Raw genomic sequence first — 20,364 nt, 5'->3', positions numbered from 1 at the left:
ACACTACTGCTGATATAAGCCAAGATGTCACTGGCCTTCTTAGCCACCTGGACATACTTGCTGGCTCATGTTCAGCTGCTGTTGACCAACCTCTCCAAGTCCTTTTTCTCCAGATAGCTTGTTGCCTGGGGTTTGTGTGGCCCAAGTGCAGGACCCAGCACTTGGCCTCATTAAAAAGTCACCAAATGCAAAAACCTGAATGTAGTTTCCTGAATGGGCACTAAGAAGCACGAGTGTGGAAGTGGTGGCAGGAGCTTCTCCCCAGGCCTGGCCTGGCAGAGGCTCCCTGAGATTTTGTGCGGCACTGGTGCAGACAGCTCAGATGCAGACAGATGCTATGCCCATCCATGGTCTTACCTCGTCAGGAGCACCACTGCCTGGAAAGAAGTTCCCATCATCGTAGCGATGTAGTGAAATGTAAAGAACATTAGGGTCATTGTAGAAAGCTTGCTGAGTACCATTCCCATGGTGGACATCCTTCAGGGATAGAGATTGCATTATATGAGGGGAGTTAGTACCTTAGTAAAAACGCAGATTAAAGCCATCAGCTTGGGATTTGGAGGGGTTTTCTTTGCTGTTGTGTTTTGTTTTCTGTGCTTCTCTGATCTAGATGAGGCAGTTTATTGCAAATGTGAGTAACCTGGATTTGCACGGCCAGCTTCACATTAAACACATAGGGTACATGGGGATAAACACAACCTCAAACACAGAACAAAACTGAGGACAGAACAAATTTACTTGGGATGGAGAGAAATGGATTCATATTCAGTTTTTGAGGATTGAGAGACTATATTATTTACCCTAAATTTTCATCTTTAATTGGTCTGTGGGGTGACCACTGATACAAGTGCTCAGCAAGGTTGTGTAGGATCCAACAAGCTTAAACAACATGGACTCCTAACCCAGATCCCCTATTACACTGCTGCTTGGTGCAGAAACACAACCAGTGACAGGTTGCATATTCTAAATGCCCGTTCCTGATATGAAAAACGGTGGGAGGTGAAGAAAAGGACTGCCATCCAGTAGGTAAAAAAAGACATAAATATCCATTTTAACTTGTGGGTCCTGCCCATGGGAGATTTCTGGTAATATTATCAAAACTCTTGGCCAATACCAGCAATTCACAGCCTTCACAGTCACATAAATACATTTAAAAATACATTAGAAAAAAAATCCATCAGTCATATTTGAAAATCTACAAATTGCCACAGCAAAATCCCAAACAAGCTCTTTCTCATCTCTGCTGTGCTGTCTGCAGAGTATTTCTCTGCCTTGTTCCAATTTAGAGATTGTTTTTGACTGCCTGCCCATATGCTGGCCCACAGGCAGGACATTGAGAGCATCCAGACCAATGGTCAAGCCCTGCCAGACAGACTGTCCCTCTCAATAATAGGTCCACACATCTTGAAAAGAAAGCTGGGATGGATCATAACAGTTAATGTCAAAACCTCAGGAAGAAAATTAACAAAATCCAGCACAGTTTGAGGTTACTCATCCTTGAGACTGTAGTATGGGCATGTTTTAAAAAGCAACTGCATATTAAATACAATTTCATTCCGAAAACTATGGACCCTTTAAGAAATTTTGCTTTTATTAAAACACTTTAATGAACAAACCCCCAAATTTTAAATCACAATTTTTTGCCTGTAGACCACAGGTAGTATTTTTTTTCACTGACTTACAAAGCCAGCGTTGCCTTTGCAAGAAAGAAAACCCAGAAAAATTTCCACCTGTTCTCCCAAATGGTAAGAACTGATATTTACTCACCCAGTCCACTATAAGGATTTTGCTAACATTCAGTCGTTGCTGGAGCAGCTTGGCTGCGATTGCCACGGAGTTAAAGTAGCAGAAACCCCTGGAGGTGATAAGAGGGGTTAGAGAAGAGGAAAAGGAGAGGTGTTAATTACAGGTTTCCTCAGTCCCAATGCATCTATCATCTAAATATGACACAGTAGGAAGAAACTTCTTCTGGTTTTGCTCTTCTTTCCTCCCTGGAAGATGCATGTGTGTTAAATTAGAGACACAAAGTAGACACACATCAATAGGTGTCTTACAGTCCCTTTGGAAATGGCCAATGTTTGACACTTGCCCAAACCTGCTGCAATCAGAGACCTCCAGCACCATGTGTATGGGAAGGCAGCAGATGAGAAGAGGACAGGGCGAGGGGAAAGGAAGGGAAAGGAGCCTGGGCTGAGCACTATGGGCCATCAGCTGTGAGGGAGGGGCATGTTCAGAGAGGCCTCAAAACGCTGGCTTGAGGGGAACTCACCAGCAAACACACATCTCCTACCAGAGTGCTGAAGCAACTAAGACATGAAACTTCAGCACACGTTAAGCCAGATACAAAAAGCCAATATGATTCATGCATGAGACTCTGATTTGAAAACAGTCTGATGGCAAAATCCCTGCTATATTAAACACATGTGAGACGTCCGACTTCAGCTTTGGCTTTGTGAACCCTTCCTGCTCTGACAGTCTTCTAATTCAGTGCAGTGACCAATAGACACAGTTATATTTGCTGTTATTACTATTAGTTACCTATTCCTGCTTTCCTCAAATCGTGGAAGCCATCAACAATTAATTTAAATCAATTCACAAGAGTAAAGCAAAGAAAAGCATCAGTGCTTTTTTAAAGCATGACTGCAATGCCGATTCTTGCTAAAGAATACCCATCCAAAACCACTAAGCGGGATCTTTTCCAGATAATTACTGGGAGCTACAAATGTAATAGTCTTGTATATCAATATGCAAGAAATTTTGCAGTAATAACCTAGCAAACTCCCTTTTGCCAGCTTCAAATCACACAAAAGATACACAGTGAAGGAAGCTGATAAAACACATGTGCATACTTACATGGGTGTGCTCTCTTCTGCATGGTGACCTGGAGGCCGAACAACAGCAAATCCATTCTACACAGGAAAAAAAAGTGAATGAAATGAAGAAGTGAAACAGAAAGGCAGGTTTATTGCACAAAGATGGATGCAGAAGTTGTAGCCAGAAGTGTAAACTCTGCTTTGGAACTATGTAGTTGTTCTCAATGGTTTTCTCAGAAGACCACAGTAGATGATGCTCTCCCTCATTTTGGAAGGGGGAAAAAATCCACATGAATTTTATGGAAACTGATTGGTACAGCATTTACTTCCATTCAAGGGAAAAAAGTATATTCTGCATGAAGTCACTGAAACAGCAAACGAGATGGCCTAGCTGAAGGCAACAGCAAGACCCTCAGATAACACTGGAACAATGATTTCATTTGTTGCTCTGGTTTCTTTCCTCCTTTTAGTCAGTGCATAAGAACATTCACCAGGAGTCTGTTGTTCACTTGCTGATATCCTCAAAGATTTTTATGACTAAAGCCAGATGGTGCCATTAAAATGAAGCTAACTGGACCTCCTGCATAACAAAGCACTGAGCAGATGTATGTATGTAGCCTATATCAAAGCTGAGTGTTATTTTCACACCAACCTTCAGTTCTCCTGTGGCTACTTTGAAAACGAGCTCAATGACACAGCCCACAGCCAAGCGAGCAGCACCAGAGGAGTGAACTTCATTCCAAATTGTGTCACTGTCAACCTAACCAAGACACACAGAGGAACCATGTTTAGCAACAACAAGGACAGCCAGGAAACAAAGATCCACATTTTATAGATAACTTAAATGCATGAAAGTGAAACACATTCAATTTCAATGTATTAAATTGCAGAATTGCTCTTGCCAGTACCAGAGCCGTGACCCCACTGATGCCTCTAACATCATCACTACCAAGTATCCAGTGAACCCATCTTCAAGAGATGACTATTTGCAACAGCTCTGCAATGCTAAAGGGATAGTTCTGTAACAGGAGCAAATTCAGTACCTCAAGCACTGTAGATTTGCAGGAGTTCCTACCGGTACCATGGTATCAGTATTTATTTTTAATGGCTGGCGGGAACGGATCCCAGGTGAAATAAAAAGATTTTCAAAATCATTTAATGATTCTATAACACTAAAAAAAACCCCAACACAATAAAGAATGTTTAAACAATAAAGATGTTTAATAATGGATGTTTGAAAGATGCCTGTCCAGGACTGGCAGGGTAAGATTACATTGACGGCAGCTTCCCTGGGGAGCTCTAAGATCAACCCTGTCTCATCAGAGCTAATGAAAGGCCTTTGACATCCAGCTGCTGACTATAGACATTGACTTCAGTGTTAAATATTTGACAGGACCACCATCCTCTATATTTTCTTCTTGAAAAAGTGTAATTAGGCCAAAGCCAAGGCAAGGTATTCTGCAGATGACTCATGTTATTCTAGGAGTTCATACCCCGATTTAAACAAAAAGTGAGAAGCTCACCCCAACAACTGTATCAAGACAAAGCTCAGCTTGCAGACATACGATGAAACACCTGTTCTACTTTTTTACTGCCATTCAGCCACAACTCTGCAGAGAGCAGAGGCAGAAGGACAGTGCCCAGGGGGCTGTTTCCAGTCTGAAGCTCTGGATTTCCTCTGCTGCACCCCCGGCTGCCTTGCACGGAGTGATGAAAGCCAAGACTGTTTGTTTCTTGCCAGTCACAGCCTTTGCAAAAGCCAGACTGCTGGGACTGTCCCATGTCAGGACAGCTTGACTGCCTGGGAACGTCACAGGATAAATTAACATTTCTCCATGTGCATGATCGTCAGTTATTTTTCACATTTTACTCTGTATTGTGCTTATTTATGGAAACAATGGCAAAGGAGAAGAAAAGAGTCTGTTTGTTTTTTCTGGCATTCACTGAGCTGCGGGGAGATGGAAGTCACCACAGAAGAGACTGATCCCTTCGTGGCTGTGCTAAAGCCAGTGGAAATCTTTCCAGGCCTGTTGTCAGGAACAGCTTCTGGCAGCATCTGCCCTGAGGATGTTTTTGAAGTCATAGCAAACCAAGAAAGCATTTGGAAAATGCCAGAAAACCATCTCAGTGTGCTAATACTGCCAATATGTACACTGTCTCAGATTCTGGGGAGAGCCACTGCATCAGTGGAAAAGCCCCACAGGGACTATTTGTGGTATGAGGGCTCCCTTGGACTCTCATAAATTGGGCAGTAACATGAAAACAGAACTATGATGAAGTCTGAGTTATGCACAACACCTCCAGGCATCCTGGATCAGTACCACACATGTGCAGGAGACGGTACTGACCTCACCACATGCCCCTAAAAGGCCCCTAGTAAGGTGGGTAGAAGACCAAGCTGCTTCTCCTCCCCACAGATTAGCACGTTAGTGCTCTGCAAAGGTCTATCTTTGGGCTCTTCATCAACAGCCTGTAAAAGTGTTACAGGATGGTCAACCTGCTTTGCAATCAGTATGACACTGCTACATTCCCTTGGGGGATACAGCAGTCTTCATCCTCAGATCCTCTCTCTCCAGTATATATGACTGGGAAACACTCATAGTTTAAACAACAGAAAAATCTTGCCTTTTGCTAAGAGCTGACCATCTTCATGACCTCAGTCTCTCTGCTCAACTGAGCTACAGCTGCACCATGCAGCCTGCGTTGAACATATCTAACTTATCTTTGAGCATATCTAACATGCTCATACCATCTTTCTTGGTCTTGAAAGAAATGCAGCAGGACAGCAGTAGCTAAAAGCTTCCCTCTCTGCTCAGCCGTGGGAAACATCAGGCCCCTTCCACAGATGCAGAACAACAGAGGGCCATCTTTACTCACCATAAGGCATCAGAGGAAGGGAAATACAAACCTACAAAATTCACGTGTCTTCTGGCTCTACCTAAGGGACCAACACACCCTTGTAACTCCATAGACATGTTCATGACGGCACACAAGTCCCCAGTGACTGAGCCAAGCACTGCCATCTTCAGGCCCTTTGATGCTGCAGAAATGGGGCTTATGTTGGCAGCATTTCAAGAAGAATGAGTAGGGCAAGACAGAATGGTTTTAAAGACTTACTAGTTCTACAGAAAGAAATCAAGTACTTAAAATATGCCACCTGTGATTCAGAAGCCAATTTTAAGGACTGGATCTGGAGATGCCAGCTGCCACTTGCACACTCTCCACTACCCCATCCCACATGCAAACATCTCCAAGATAAGGATTTCACACTCAGCCATTTTCCCTGAAATGGATGTCTGGAGGCCACTGGGCCCTACTCCAAGACAGCATTTCATCATCTGTGTGACTGTTTGAACAGTTGCACTGAAGCCATCAGTGCTCTCCAGCAGGGGGGTATAGACTCTGCCATTGTGGAAAACGTTATTAATGTGGCCCTGAGCTGGACTGCTTTCCAGCTATGGAGCTGCTGCTGTTCAGTGCACAGGCTGCTGTTGACCCCTCCATTGTTCCTGAATTCTGAAGTTCATTATAAGAGAGATGCTATTTGGCTTTCCCTGCCTATGAGTTCTTTGATGTAGCTGCCATCACAGGAGTTGTTGCTGGGACAGTACATCAAGCCTTACCATCTGGAAGGACTTTATGAAGAGAGGAAGCATATTTCTTGCCTTTTGTTGACTTAACAGTATATATTTCTCTTTTTTCTCCTGAGCTGGAGGATACAACTGTGTCAGAGATACTGAGTCTTCCACATCTGCTGCCATTGGATGAGGAGTGGTTGTCCTGGCCAGCATAATCATCTTCTTGAGATTATGAATGCCTTGTTCATTCTAATAAAGAAGTTGCTAGGTGTAGTCACAGAGGTAAGGAGAAGGAATTCAGTGCCTGGGAGGCTCTCAAGCTCCACAGTACCATGAGAAAATGATGAGAGAATGAAGAAAAGGAAGGGTCAACAGTTTAATGCAGGCTCTCTTCTAAGAGGAACGTGTAAGATGCTTCAGGCTAAAACCCAAAAGATTTTCCTTCCTTATAAACTTGAAGTCTTTATTAATATACAGGATGAGGTTCCTACTCACACTGTATACTCCACCACACACTGATGTGCAGCTAATTCAAAATGAAATGAGCATCTTATAAAAGGTTTCATTGATCTTTTCTTTAGCTGAAGACCTATGCAGTTGAGAAACTAAACACAGTGACAAGGAGAGAGACAGGTTGTATCACAGCTCCAGACTCTGCAAAGTGAAGTTCTGCTCTTCCCTCACCACCACACTCAGGCAACTACAGTGCACACCACCTGTGTTGCCAGTGAGTTGTCTTTACCTCACCATGTCTCTTACTGCTCTAAAACATCGATTAAATAATCGCACTCTCATTTAGTTTGTCTGACTTCCTAATTACTCTCTTCTCATTTACATTCCACAGAAGTCCTTTTTGTTTTCTCTGCTCCATTATAATGTACTTTCCTTGGGCAAGTAAAGATTATACACACTCAAATCAAGACCTTACAACCAAAAATAGAATAACATATTCTGGAAGAGATCAAAACCATTTAAGAACATTTTTTATTTAAGCCCTGGATCTTTAGATATTTTTAGAATGTGCACAGAAAAAGACAATGTTATGCACAAAAGAAAACAAGGTTATTAGCTATCATAAGATCAAGTCTTTCAGCGTTCAGGAGAATTTGGAAGTAAGTATGCTGGAACTATTTTGCAGATTTTCAAAGCTTTAACTCCACTCTCCAAAATCTTCTTCTAATTATCTTGGACTATGTAACATTCTGGTGCTTTAAGCCATACATTAAAAAAAGACTGTGTGCTGCAGAGAACTGAAGGCAACATTCTAAGTAGACATACCACATACTGCACTTGCACATGCTGATCATCAGCAGTAAGTTATTCCTGTTTAAATCAAAGCTCACATCTGTTGATTTAAGTGCTGCTGTGCTTTCTTCCTTTCCTATTACGATCAGACGTTTGCAGATGGGAGGAGGATTGCTAGCATCAGCTACAGCAACACAAAGGTTTCCTCTCATAAAACAAACCAATGAGGGAAGAAAAAAGAAACAAGAGTTTCCAAGCACTGGAAAACAAATAACCCTTTTTCTCATTGAGTTTGATACCCTTAGTTTTTAGAGAGAAAGGCTGAAAGGTATTATGCAATGAAGTTAGTTGCTCTTAACTTTTTCCCGCTCCTTCACTCTCTTTAAATTCCTTCATCTTGCTTGTTGGTAAGAAGAACTCGTGGTTGCCCAAGCTCCAGAATTCATCCTGGTATTTAACAGCTCTTCACGAGTTTTTCCCCCATAAATTGCTCTACATCACCTTTAGGATCAGTCTATACTTCTAATCTACATGGCATTTCCTATGGAAGAGAATTGTCTTGTTTAAATGTTCACTAATGAGGTTCAACAACGGCAAGGGCAGAGTCCTGCATCTGGGGAGGAAAAGCCCCCTGCACCAGCACAAGCTGGGGATGACCTGCTGAAGAGCAGCTCTGCAGAGAGACCTGGGAGTACAGATTGCTAATAAGCTAAATATGAGCCAGCAACGTGCCCCTGTGGCCAAGAAGGCCAATGGCATCCTGGGATGCATCACAAAGAGTGTGGCCAGCAGGTCGAGGGAGGTTCTGCTCCCCCTCTACTCTGCCCTGGTGAGGCCTCATCTGGAGTCCTGTGTCCAGTTCTGGGCTCCTCAGCTCAAGAGGGGCAGGGAACTTCTGGAGAGAGTCCAGCACAGGGCCACCAAGATGATCAGGGGAATGGAGTATCTCTCTTGATGAGGAAAGGATGTTTAGCCTGGAGAGGAGAAGGCTGAGAGGGGACCTTATCAACGCTGGTCAATATCTGAAAGGTGGGTGTTGAGAAGATGGGGCCAATCTTTTCTCTTTGGTGGCCAGTGACAGAACAAGGGGAAATGGGCACAAACTGGAACACAGGAAGTGCCACTAGAACACAAGAAGAAACTGTTCAGCTGAGGGAGGCCTGGCACAGGCTGCTCAGGGAGGGTGTGGATTCTCCTTCTCTGGAGGTTTCCAAACCCACCTGGGTGTGCTCCTGAGTGACCTGATCGAGGTGAAGCTGGGGTTGGTCTGGATAATCTTGAGAGTTCCCTTCTACACCATTCCACGATTCTGTGACTTCGCTTCAGCCTTTCTAGCCCATAATTTCATCTGATACCCTCACCTCCTGAACAATATAAGGAACAGCAATCATTCAGCTTTCACTCGCTGCAGGCCAGTCCTTCTACAGTGTACAGGTATTATTTCGCATCCAGCACTGAACTTAACATGCTACATTAGTATTACTTTACTACTCAGTTTATCATTATCATGACACCATATTTCTTTGCAGACAGCTTTTGCCTTGAAGATCCCAAATAAACTTAGTACTATCAGAAAAGGATACCTGCATGTGACTCGTGTTGCAACACCTCACGGAACCCACCGATTTTTCAAGGACTGTAATTCTAAGCACTGTTTCCTGTCTTCTAACCAGTAACGAATCCAAAAGATGACTAGTCCCAACTCATTCTACTAATTTTTAAACATTTTAGTTTTCTTTCATTTTTTCTTTATGATGTCAGTTTTGTCTCTAAGAAAGTATTTGTCAGACCAGTATTGAGCTCTCCAGGGAAAATCTGCCTTACGAAACAGCCAGACAGTTGGAAAGCTGTCTAGTGTCACGGTGAGCTGCTTGCAAAGACCCACGAAGTATCTCCTGGACTGCACTTATTGAGTGACCAAGCCAGAGAAAATGAAGTCTCCACTGAAGTAAATCTCTTTCCTTCAAACCTGGTCTACAAACCATTGGTAGTTAAGATGATGTTCTACAGGTGCTCTGATCGTCACATGCACCTGATGTTCCTTCACCATCAGGAAATATGCAGTAGCACAAAGTGACTGGAGCCCATATACATATACTTCTTATAGGACCAGGGCTGCCTCTCCACAACCTTCTGAAGTTATAAGGAAAAGACAAAATAGAGACTGATTATCGCTCAGTGATGAGTAATGTTCTGCCATCCTGGCAATGTCAAACAGGGTAGAATGTAAATAAAACTCCATCATTCAAAAAAGCTATATAGAAACCTTGCAGCCTGAAAATGGCCTGCCAAGCAACAGTAGAAAAAACATCCCTTAAGCTCTTTTGCTAGAACAATCTGAAATAATTATATTATACTATAACAAACACTGCATCTCCCAGCAGTATTCACAAGCTGAAACTTCTCAGATGTACAGTACAGCTCCTCTAGCACTAAAATTCTTTATAACTGATGTTTTACCCTTTGCTTTGATGTTTTAAAATTGTTTCTGATTTCCATAGGAAAAAAAAAAAGCATGTATCTCAAAAACAACTTGTCATTCTGTGGTATAGAAAATAACATGGTTTTCCTGTGCTGCTGAAAGGTGTGTTCTGTGGCCTCATCTAAGATCCCAACATAGGGCTTCTTCCAGCAGTTTCCCACAACAAATCAAATCAAGAGCACCTCATCTCACAGAACTGGCAGTCTCACAATGACTGCAGTTTTCCCCGTTTCTTCAGTAAACACATCACACTACTAAACCAGTTTTCCTGATAAATCTTACACTTCAAAAGACAGTAGGAAGTGGGGCTGAAAGGGCCTTGTAAGATCACTGTACATTTCTTGTATGCTGAAGGAGATGATCCATGTTAAAAACCATCCAGGGTACATCCAGTGCAAAGGACTTAATGTGCTACAGCCAATTATCTATATCATGGTCTCATTTTCCCTACAAATATAGGGCTGGGGTGTATTTACTAATTCAGAATGCATCCCAAAAGCAATGAAGACCATGTTTTCCTGCATCATCCATGGAAGCAGCAGAAGTACACAACCAGTCGTCACTATAACCCAAGGAAAATGGGGAGGGAAAGACAAGCAAGACAACAGAAATATATTTTTCTGGGAAATCTGACTGTCATGTAGTTGTATTGGTTTTAAAAAAGCTTTTCCTAGAAGATATGAAAAGTAAGTGTTAGGGTTGCTAAAACACGGTGCAGAAGTCAGCAAATATTCTGTCTACTATTTTAGGATCTCCAGAGAAAAGTGACCAGGCAGTTCACTGCAAGCATTATCTTTATTAGAAGCGTATTGATAATACCAGTACCGTGGCATTTCCTGCCTTGATTTAGGATTTAATGCGAGACTTCTGGGACCATGCTAAGCTCAGGCACTGTCTCTACTTGTTACCATTCAGTCTTCATTTGCAAATGATAATTTTTGCTTTGAATGGCATGCCTGACTGCAGGGCAGAGTAAATACAAACCTTTTAAACTCTAGCCAAAAATTTGCCATGAATTAGGAGACTGCAGCACATTTACAATACAAAATAAAATATCTCAATGAGTGCTCAGCAGTGGCGGTATGAAGAAATGTGTCCCCCCCCTTTGTTTTTGACAGGATAATTTTCAAAGCAGCAATTTTGCAAAGACTCAGGAAGAAAACAATTTTGTTTCATTTCCATAACAGAATCCAGACCTCCAAATTCAACCTCACGAGCTACAATTATGCATAAGAACTACCACTGTGAATTTTCAAACACAATGCCTTTTATTGTCTCTTCTCATTCTTTTCCCTTCCTGTACTCCAAGATTTTCTGTACTGTCACTCTCTCCAGAAACTTCAGAACAGAAAGGCTGACTTGAAAGAAAAAACTTTCACGTTTTCAGGCTTCAAAGGAAAACAACAATGGCGCAAAGCTTCAACACCAGGTATTTGGTTGGTATTTGGGTTTTTTTGAGCCTTATTGGAACAAGGGGGAAAAAAAGAGTCTTTTCATTATACAGAAATTGGACAGATGAAAACTAACGTTCAGCTTTTCCACGATGGAGGGAGGGGTATTTGAGTCACCTCCTTCAGAATCCATGCGTAATTGTCCTGAAGCTCAAGAAATGAAGAGGTCAAGTACTGAAGACTGCATTTCCCCTGTGCTGCATAACCTGTGAGACATTTCATTTGAGGGTAGTGATGTAGTCCAGACATGAACGCAGCAACTTACTATTTACAGGAACTTCCTAAACATTGTCCATCAATATCACTATTTTATTAATATGTTTTCCACCTGCACCAGGAGGCAGGCAGCTCTGAAGTACAAATACTGAAGATGAAACACCTAAGCAGCATAAGAAGCATGAAAAGCACACCTTGCAATCTATGTAGAAAGCACTTTTGAATGCAAGGGTTGCTTTTAAATATAGTAACCTCTAAGCCATTAAACATCACTGCCTGGGAAATGAGGTTTCTCCTCCTAAAAGCCAGAGACAAAACATGCCTAGGAATGAATGTCACACACACTTCAGCTCTCCAACATAGTTTAAAAATCTTCACTCTGCTTTTGAAGAAAGGCACGTGAGGCTGCGGCTGCAACCCCGCACCCCAGGCAGACCCTGTTTATGAGTAACATCTGGTTGCAATTACCCACTTGATGAAATGCAAAGCAACCATTTTTGTTACCAATGGGACTGGGAGAACAAACAGGACATTATTTACACATTAAAGAGAGTACTCACCCCAACACCACCGCAAGGAAGCCTGACAAACATCGATGTTAGAGAGCCTGTAGGAAAAAAAAAAAATGGACCCCGTGAGTCAAAAAGTCAAAGTTCACCATATTTTGGTCCCATTTTATGGCAATGCTGAAATCATTCCGAACACAGTAACACACCAGGTTTTTCTTGTCCTTTTCAGAAAACACACAGCAAACACTGGTACAGTACAATGCATACATACACAATGTATGCACTTGGGCTTGTTCAAAAAAAGCCTTTCCAATATAAAAGCCTTCTACAAATCACTGATTTTCATGCAAGGTTTTTGTGCTGGACTACATTTCAAGCAGTTGTGCTGACTATAAATGATGGATATGCTACCGATAACTGCTCAGCACATCTTGTCAGATGAACGTTTCAGCTGAAGAAGAATAGGGAACCATAAAAAGACCCTAATTATCATAATCATCTGCAGCTACTAGAAGACTTTGGAGTGCCCAAACTTCATAAAAGAGGAAGACAAAAAATGAACTGGTGGCAAACAAAAGAAAACATGTTTTTGACTGGAAGTGCAAAATCAACATTAAGAATTTGAGAAAAATAGAGAAAAATATCTGTAAGGCTAACTTTCATAGAATCATAGAATCACAGAATGGTAGGAGTTGGAAGGGACCTTTAGAGATCATCTAGTCCAACCCCCCTGCACCTGTAAGAATTGTAACATTTTCTGGACTTGCATATGATCAAATTATCTTCCATTCAAAATTCTGCAGGTCTATAAACCGTATAATGAAAAAAGAACATGCTGTCTCATTTCCATCACCACCCTACGTGTATAACTTGTACATTTGCCTATGCATCGCAGGAAAACAGGGAGACAGAAATATGTGCATGCAGACTGTAAAGGATATGGAGTACACTGTCTGAAATTCGTTTGCTTCAGATCTATTTAAAGTTAATGAAAGTGAATGGTGAAATAAACTGGGTTGAGGGATTTTTTTCCCCAACTAAACCAGGTTCTTGTTCTGGACATTTCTCTACTGAAAGAAGAAATTCCCTGAAATGCTAACTACCAGCTTTGCAGAGCACGAATTAGCCATGACAGAAGACAGATGTTACTGAGTACCACGACGGCGTCAAATGCGTCGCAGACACATACATTATCCCCCTGACTGAAAATGGAGTTAGTGTATCTGTATTATTAATCTGAGTGCACAGTGAGATTCACTCTTTGATTAGATCCACGTTAAAGTTCTTAGATCACCCTGCCTTGGACCTTCTGTCACATCTTTCACCACTAATCCACTCATTACTTTGATATTTATATTCCTGACAGCAATTTATGATTGCTCTCCACAAATTAAAAGCAGCTTTATTTGCCTAAGTTTAAACTTGTTCAACAGGTTCCGAAGATTTACACTGTCAAACATAAGATAGATTCATACTTTTCATCCTCAGACTTTCCAGGGCTTTAGTAACCCTTCCAGGGGTAGGGTTGTGCAATCTGCCTTGAAGGCCACCTCCTTCAAACCCACCTGACAAAACACAGCAAAGAAAAATCTTTGTGATGCTCAGGGTCCTTTGAGGAAAGAAACTTGGACATCAGTGGCGGGATTCCAATGCAAGTTTCTTCTGCACTTGTAAAGAAGAGCTTTTTGAGAAAGGAGTAATATTCAGAAATAACGAGCTGCAGGACAACTGCAGAAGTAAAAGTACACAGCAGAGCCACATCAATGCCTGCTTACAATTCTCAAAAACCTGAGCTATTTACCACCCTTCAGTTTTCTCCTAAAGAACTGTCAGATGAAGGGACACCCTCTTTACAATTTGCAAAAGCTTAAAAAGAAACATCTCTTGTTTTCATCCCTCTGCTTTACAAGCACTTCCTTTCTAGGTTGACACATCTCACATTTTTCTTCCTCATAGACATTTCAAAGGCAAAGAGTTTACACTGAGGCAGCCACCTCATTGCAGCCTTACAAATGTTAAGACACTCAGGTGTAACAAACTCACATTTGCTTAGGTGAGCTTCACACAAAGCTCTGGTCTCAGACTTCCAACCTGCCATACATTTACCCTCTAACATATTTAAAAGAACCCCACAAAGCTTGTTTGTAAGTTTATAAACCTTTTAAACACTCAATAGGAGAGGATTGCTGAAGAAATGGCTACTTACAGGCTTGTTCACCTTTGTATACAAATGCACACGCCAAGGTGTTTCAGGGAGGTTTTCCCAACACATCAGTGGCTGCTACCCTTCCTCAGGTCCACCACTGTGGAAGCCATCAAGTTAAGAAGCTGCCCTGCTCCCAAAGGAGATTTTCTCCCTGGGTGTTATGCAACCACAGGGCTTTGAGCAGCCTGTTCTAGTGGAAGGTCTCTCTGCCCATGGCACAGGGGTTGGAACTAGATGATCTTTAAGGTTCCTTTCCAACCCAAGCCATTTTATGATTCTATGATCCCAGCCAGCCTTGCTGCTCTTGTCATTTCAGTTTGCTCTGCAGCTCCAGCTGTCAAGCCATCAACTTATTTTCTCCTGCCTTATGACTGCCAGCCACACTGAATGGTGAAGCTGTTTGCTCCTCCTCCAAGCTTGGCACTTGGCATTATTAGTGCCAGCTGTGGCCCATGCACAGCTCCACCTGCAAAGGGAGGACAATCTGGTAGTGGGAAGAGGCCATTCACTGCTGTCTGGGCAAAGATGGCCACACAGGACAGCAGCAAGTCCACTGCTGGCAGCTCAAGGCTAAAAAAACGTGCAAGATGGGTTTAGGAAAAAAGGCCTAAGCTCTGCTAAGTGTTACTGGGAAGCCCTTCCCACTGGAGGTCCTGGGGACTTGACCTTCTGGCTTTGGCTGCAGCTCTTTGACAATTCGGTCATCTTTGCAATTTAAGCCCAAATAGGCAACATTTTGTGCTGGAATACCTCAGGCATCCGAATTCATTCTCTTCACTATAGGAGTAAACCTGGTATCTTCAGAGATTTTAAAATCAATGATTAAAGACACAGGGGGGACAGAGTCAAACTACAGAAGTGCTTACAAGGAGTGCAAGAGTTTCTCCTCCCTCAGGTTCTCTAAAAAACACATCAGGAACGGTTCAGCAAAACCTGGGTATCCCCAAATCCAATCCTAGCCAAATAAACTGTACTTCCAAATCTATCTGTGAACTGATACAGAGTTTGTGTCAGAAGGCGTGGAAATAGTATCTCAAAAGACTCTGACATCTGAATGTGCAGGAAACAGTGTTACCACAGTCTACCCAAAAAAACCCTGTCTTGCTCAAGGGAGATTTAACTGCTGGGCACAGTCCAATAAAGGGCTACGAAGGCGATAAGGGGACTAGAATATCTCTCTGACAAAGAAAGGCTGTGAAACCTGGGGCTTTTTAGCCTGGAGAACAGAGGCTGAGAGGGGACCATATAAATACTGATAAATACCTAAATGGTGGGTGTCAAGAGGATGGGGCCAGTCTTTTTTTCTGTGGTGGCCAGTGACATGACAAGGGGTAACAGGCACAAGATGGAACACATGAAGTTCCACTTGAACACGAGGAGAAACTTCTTTGCTCTTCAGGTGAGGGGGCCCTGGCACAGGCTGCTCAGGGAGGGTGTGGAGTCTCCTCTGTTGTGGAATCTCCTTCTCTGGAGGTTTCTGAACCCGCCTGGATGTGCTCCTCTGCAGCCTGATCGAGGGAAGTCTGCTTTAGCAGGGGACTGAGGGGATCTCTAGAGGCCCCTTCCAACCCTCACCATTTGGAAATTCTGTGATTCTGTGAATTACCTTTCCTCCTCAGGGAAACCTCCTTTTGGGTGTTGAAGGCACCAAAGAAAGGAAGTTTTAGCTATCTAAGGTTGAAGGACCTACCTGATGAAAGAGAGATGTATCTTGTACTGCTCTCAACGAGACATTGAATGGAGGTTGCCAGCAAAGTGACTGCCAGTCAGGGCTGAGGCAGTGGGAGTGCCTGAGGTCAAGAAAGGACAACTCCCCAACAGGAAACCATACCTAGAAGTTTTTTGCTGTCCAGTTTCTGTCTGTTCAGAGGGTTTGTGCCATACAGCAGCGTATGGGCTTCCGAGTGAACTGTCTGCAGCTCTTCTAGAGTTGCTTTTCTTCCACGGATGCACTGAAAGAGGAAAGAAGAGAAGTCATGAAATCACCAATTAACTGCTTAACCCTCATTAAAGAACTTTTCTTTCTCCTCAGCAAATAAAGACAGTGACCAAAAAAAAAATTAAAACGGGTCCTTATGCTGAAAAATTCATTGTAAGACAGATTTTGGCTTAATCCCTTATTCCAAATATTAGCTTGACATACGAAGTCATCTTTATTTATTTTTGTTTAAAAAACACTACAGGGCATTTACTAAATCACACAGGTATTCCTCAACCAGTGATAAGCCATTAGAAAGCGATTCTCTGGTGGAAATGTGTCCCTCTAAATCATCCTCTAATATTCCCACCGTATTTAACAAGCTAACCTAAACATTTCTCCCAAACACACCGCTTTCCAAACTGAACCTTCAAGCAAAATTAAGGGTCAATTACAAACACTGTGCTCTAAAACCCCTCTTGGAAACCCCACAATATTCAATCTCTTATAAATAGTTGTCTTACACAATGATGTAGGTCTATGCTGGAATTACTGTAGCAAATATGCTCATCCCTGCTTTTGCTGCCAGATGAAACCCAGAAGGGCAGACACACACCAGTGTCAAAACCCTGGCTTCACTGATGATCGTGGCAGAGCCTTTACTGATGTCAGCAGGACCCAACTTCACATTTTACAAACTGGAGATGTTTTCCCCTTTCCTTTCGCAGGGGTCCAGTACACCTTTAGGGCTTATGCTTTGTTGCTGTCATCCATTTTTTATGGAAGATATGTTGGTAGGAACAAAGTGCTGCTTGGAGATGCTTAACCTTGGGCACAGAAGGACCATGCTGTGGCCTCCTGCAGAGGAGTGAGCACTTCCCAGTAGGTACATGGGGCTGATGGCTATCAGCTTTACCAGAGAAGCCAAAAAACTCCCAGCAGTGGAAAGAACGACCTCAACTTTTTAACTGGGAGCTTGTGATTGCCTCCAGACTGCTGGCAGGGGAAATATATAGCGAGATGAGAAAGTGCAGAGGTTGCTTAAGAGGTGATCATGAGTGAGGAGAAGAAGTTATTTAGAAGAAGAATCACTTTGCTTCAGATGCATGCACTCCTCCTCCCCACTACACCACCTGCCCACATCCAAACTATTTTATATGGCTTAGAATGCCATATAAATGCAATGACTTGGTCTAAAACATATTAAAAGCTCACCCAAAATGTGATCCTCAGCAAAGAGCATCACTCTGTGCAGCCCACACAGGAGTACACGCATCTCCTGCACAGTCCTCATCCTGGCTTTGGCCAGTGTTTTTTTTAAGACATCCACATTCCTGCAGAAGCAGAGCTTCTAATGAGAATATCAACAACAAAAATTATAGAACTACAGAATCATTTTGGTTGGAAAAGACCTTTAACATCATTGAGTTCAACCACTGACCCAACACTGCCAAGTCCACCACTAAACCATGTCCCTCAGTGCTTCAGCTGAACAGCTTTGCAATATCTCCAGGGATGGGGGCTCCACCATCTCCCTGGGCAGCCTGTGCCAGTGTTTAACAACCCTCTCAGGGAAAAAGGTTGAAGCCATCTCCTATCACTCATTACTTAGGAGATGAGAATGATCCCCACCTCACTATAACCTCCTGTCAGAGAGTTGCAGAGAGTGATCATGTCTCCCCTCAGCCTCTTCTCCAGACTGAACACCCCCAGGTCCCTCAGCTGCTCCCCATCAGACTTATGTTGCAGACCTTTCCCCATTCCCGTGCCCATCTCTGGACATGTTCCAGCCTCTCATTGTCCCTCTTGGAGTGAGGGGCTCAACACTGAACACAGCACTTGAGGTGCAGCCTCACCAGTGCCCAGTACAGGGGCATAATCACTGTCCTGGTCCTGCTGGCCGCACTATTTCTAATACAAGACAGGATGCTGGCTCATGTTCAGCCGCTGTTGATCAACATTTACAGGTCCTTTTCCCTCCAGGCAGCTTCCCAGTCCGTCTGCCCCAGCCTGTAGCGTTGCCTGTAGTTGTTTTGGCCCAAGTGCAGGACCCGGCACTTGATCTCGTTGAACCTCATACAGTTGGCCTCAGCCCATCGCTCCAGCCTGACCAGGTCCCTCTGAAGAGCCTTCCTGCCCTCAAGCAGATCTACACTTCTGAAGGTTGCTATACTAAGGGCATATCATAGGTTGGTTTGTGTTAGGCCCAGGAAGACTAGTGCTGAGATATTTGTTTTGCTGATCTGGGAACTGTCAATCTTGTCTATATGAACATGCTCCAGCCCCTCAGTGTCCCTCTTGGAGTGAGGGGCCCAACCCTGAACATAAGACTCAAGGTGTGCCTCACCAGCCCAGTACAGGGGGACAATCACTTCCCTGGTCCTGATGGTCACATTGTTTCTAATACAGGCCAGAACATGCATGGATAGCTTAAATGAAACAAAAAAAAAAAAAAGGGAAAACATAAATTATGCTCCTAAAAAGAATACTTTCAAACAAAAAACTTGTTCCAAAGAGAAGCTGGAGCATACTGGGAGCATGAGGACTCCAGAACCTCCATCCCCTGAAACACAGTCCACAGAAAAAACTTGAAGGATTTTTTTGGCGTCAAGTCCTCCGCATATGCCTCCATCGTGTGTTGCAAAGCACACAGGAAATCACTTTGTAAAAACATTTGAGGCATAATGTAGCAGAAATCAAAGCATGGCAGGAGTGTTCTTGCACTCCATCTCTCCTAATTTTGGTATTTTTGCTCTCCAGTTTCTCTTTCAGTTTCTCTGTGCTCTGCTCCATCACTTAGCTTTCCAGAGGTTAACGATGAGATAAAAATACACCATCTCATTAAAGAGGCAATAATCACAAAAATGCTAGACCCAGAAGGGATGGAAATATCTGGCAAATCCCTCTCAAACTTTCTTCCTGTCTTCCTTTTTCATTCCCGGTGAGCTCCCTCGGTCCCTCTTTACAGGCTCTTACATCTTCCCTCTAATGTACATGCCAGTGCTTTTCCTTTGTACAAGACGTACTGACCCATTTTCAGCTGCTACAATCAAGGGCCATACAGAAACAGCACTGTTGGGTTTTTTTCTTGGCATTATGTGAAAACATCGGAATGGCTGCCAGTCACGGTAACGTGTCAGCTCCTCTGTGCGTGCAAACAGCTTCAGCTCCCCCAGGATGAGGAAGGGAGGTGGCTCTACCAAGACAACTCAAGCTCTGTGCTCTTTAGGAGAGTATTAACATCACCCTGCCCTCCACATGACACCTGTAACTCAACAGAAACTCAGAGTGGATGAAGAACTTCCTTCTGTGCTGCAAGTAAAGCACATTCAAGGAAAAAGCTACTGCATAGTGAAACAAATATTCACAAACATCTGAGTAAATACTGCCTGTTTAGAAAGGATTATGCTTGAGAGGCTTTTGCACCTTTCTCATCTCCCAGCTCACGCATCACAAGCTTTGTCCTTGGCTCCAACACAAAGACACCAAGAAAACAAATGAACTGTCCCCAAAATAAAGTTAGAGAAAAAAATATATTCCTCACTCTTGTTTCTAGACCCATGATGACTTGTACCTCAGTCTGTGGCTCAGCCTGCTGCTCCTGAATGGAATGGGTCTTCACCTTCTAAAATTCTTCTAAGTCCTGATACTCTTATTGTTGAGGCTTCATTTTGCCCATTGAGCTTGCTAACTCTGTATTATTCTCTCTCTTTTTTAACCACCTTCCTGGCTGCTAAACCCTGGCTTTTCAGCCCAGGAGCCGGCTGCTTAACCCCAACGAACTAGCTGGCTCTTTACCCTGTGTCTTTCATGTCTCTTTCTGCACAAAACCTGACCTTTGTATCAGTACATCACCTCTCCTTTTCAGTGGCTTCAAACATATCCTTCTGTACTCTTTATTCTTTTCCTTGGAGCCAACCTTTCCCTTGCATTTTGAAGAAAAGAA

General features: G+C 43.1%; 1 protein-coding gene across 7 annotated transcripts in view; it reads right to left on the bottom strand.

Annotated features, from left to right (window-relative positions):
* The window catches only part of HDAC4 (histone deacetylase 4), a 288,250-nt gene that overhangs the window by 27,868 nt on the left and 240,018 nt on the right, over window positions 1-20,364 (bottom strand). For all 7 annotated transcript variants that reach the window (XM_062002060.1, XM_062002065.1, XM_062002062.1 and 4 more), the window contains 6 exons: window positions 16,332-16,452; window positions 12,346-12,392; window positions 3,466-3,573; window positions 2,854-2,909; window positions 1,768-1,855; window positions 358-477 (listed from right to left, as the gene is read on the bottom strand). In XM_062002060.1, the coding sequence (XP_061858044.1) occupies window positions 358-477; window positions 1,768-1,855; window positions 2,854-2,909; window positions 3,466-3,573; window positions 12,346-12,392; window positions 16,332-16,452 (540 nt within the window). The remainder of the gene's footprint in view (window positions 1-357; window positions 478-1,767; window positions 1,856-2,853; window positions 2,910-3,465; window positions 3,574-12,345; window positions 12,393-16,331; window positions 16,453-20,364) is intronic.

Source organism: Colius striatus, chromosome 9 (assembly GCF_028858725.1).
Source record: "Colius striatus isolate bColStr4 chromosome 9, bColStr4.1.hap1, whole genome shotgun sequence".
NCBI classification, from domain to species: Eukaryota; Metazoa; Chordata; class Aves; order Coliiformes; family Coliidae; genus Colius; species Colius striatus.
Note: the sequence above shows the minus strand (reverse complement) of the source record. Positions and strands in the feature narration are given on the sequence as shown.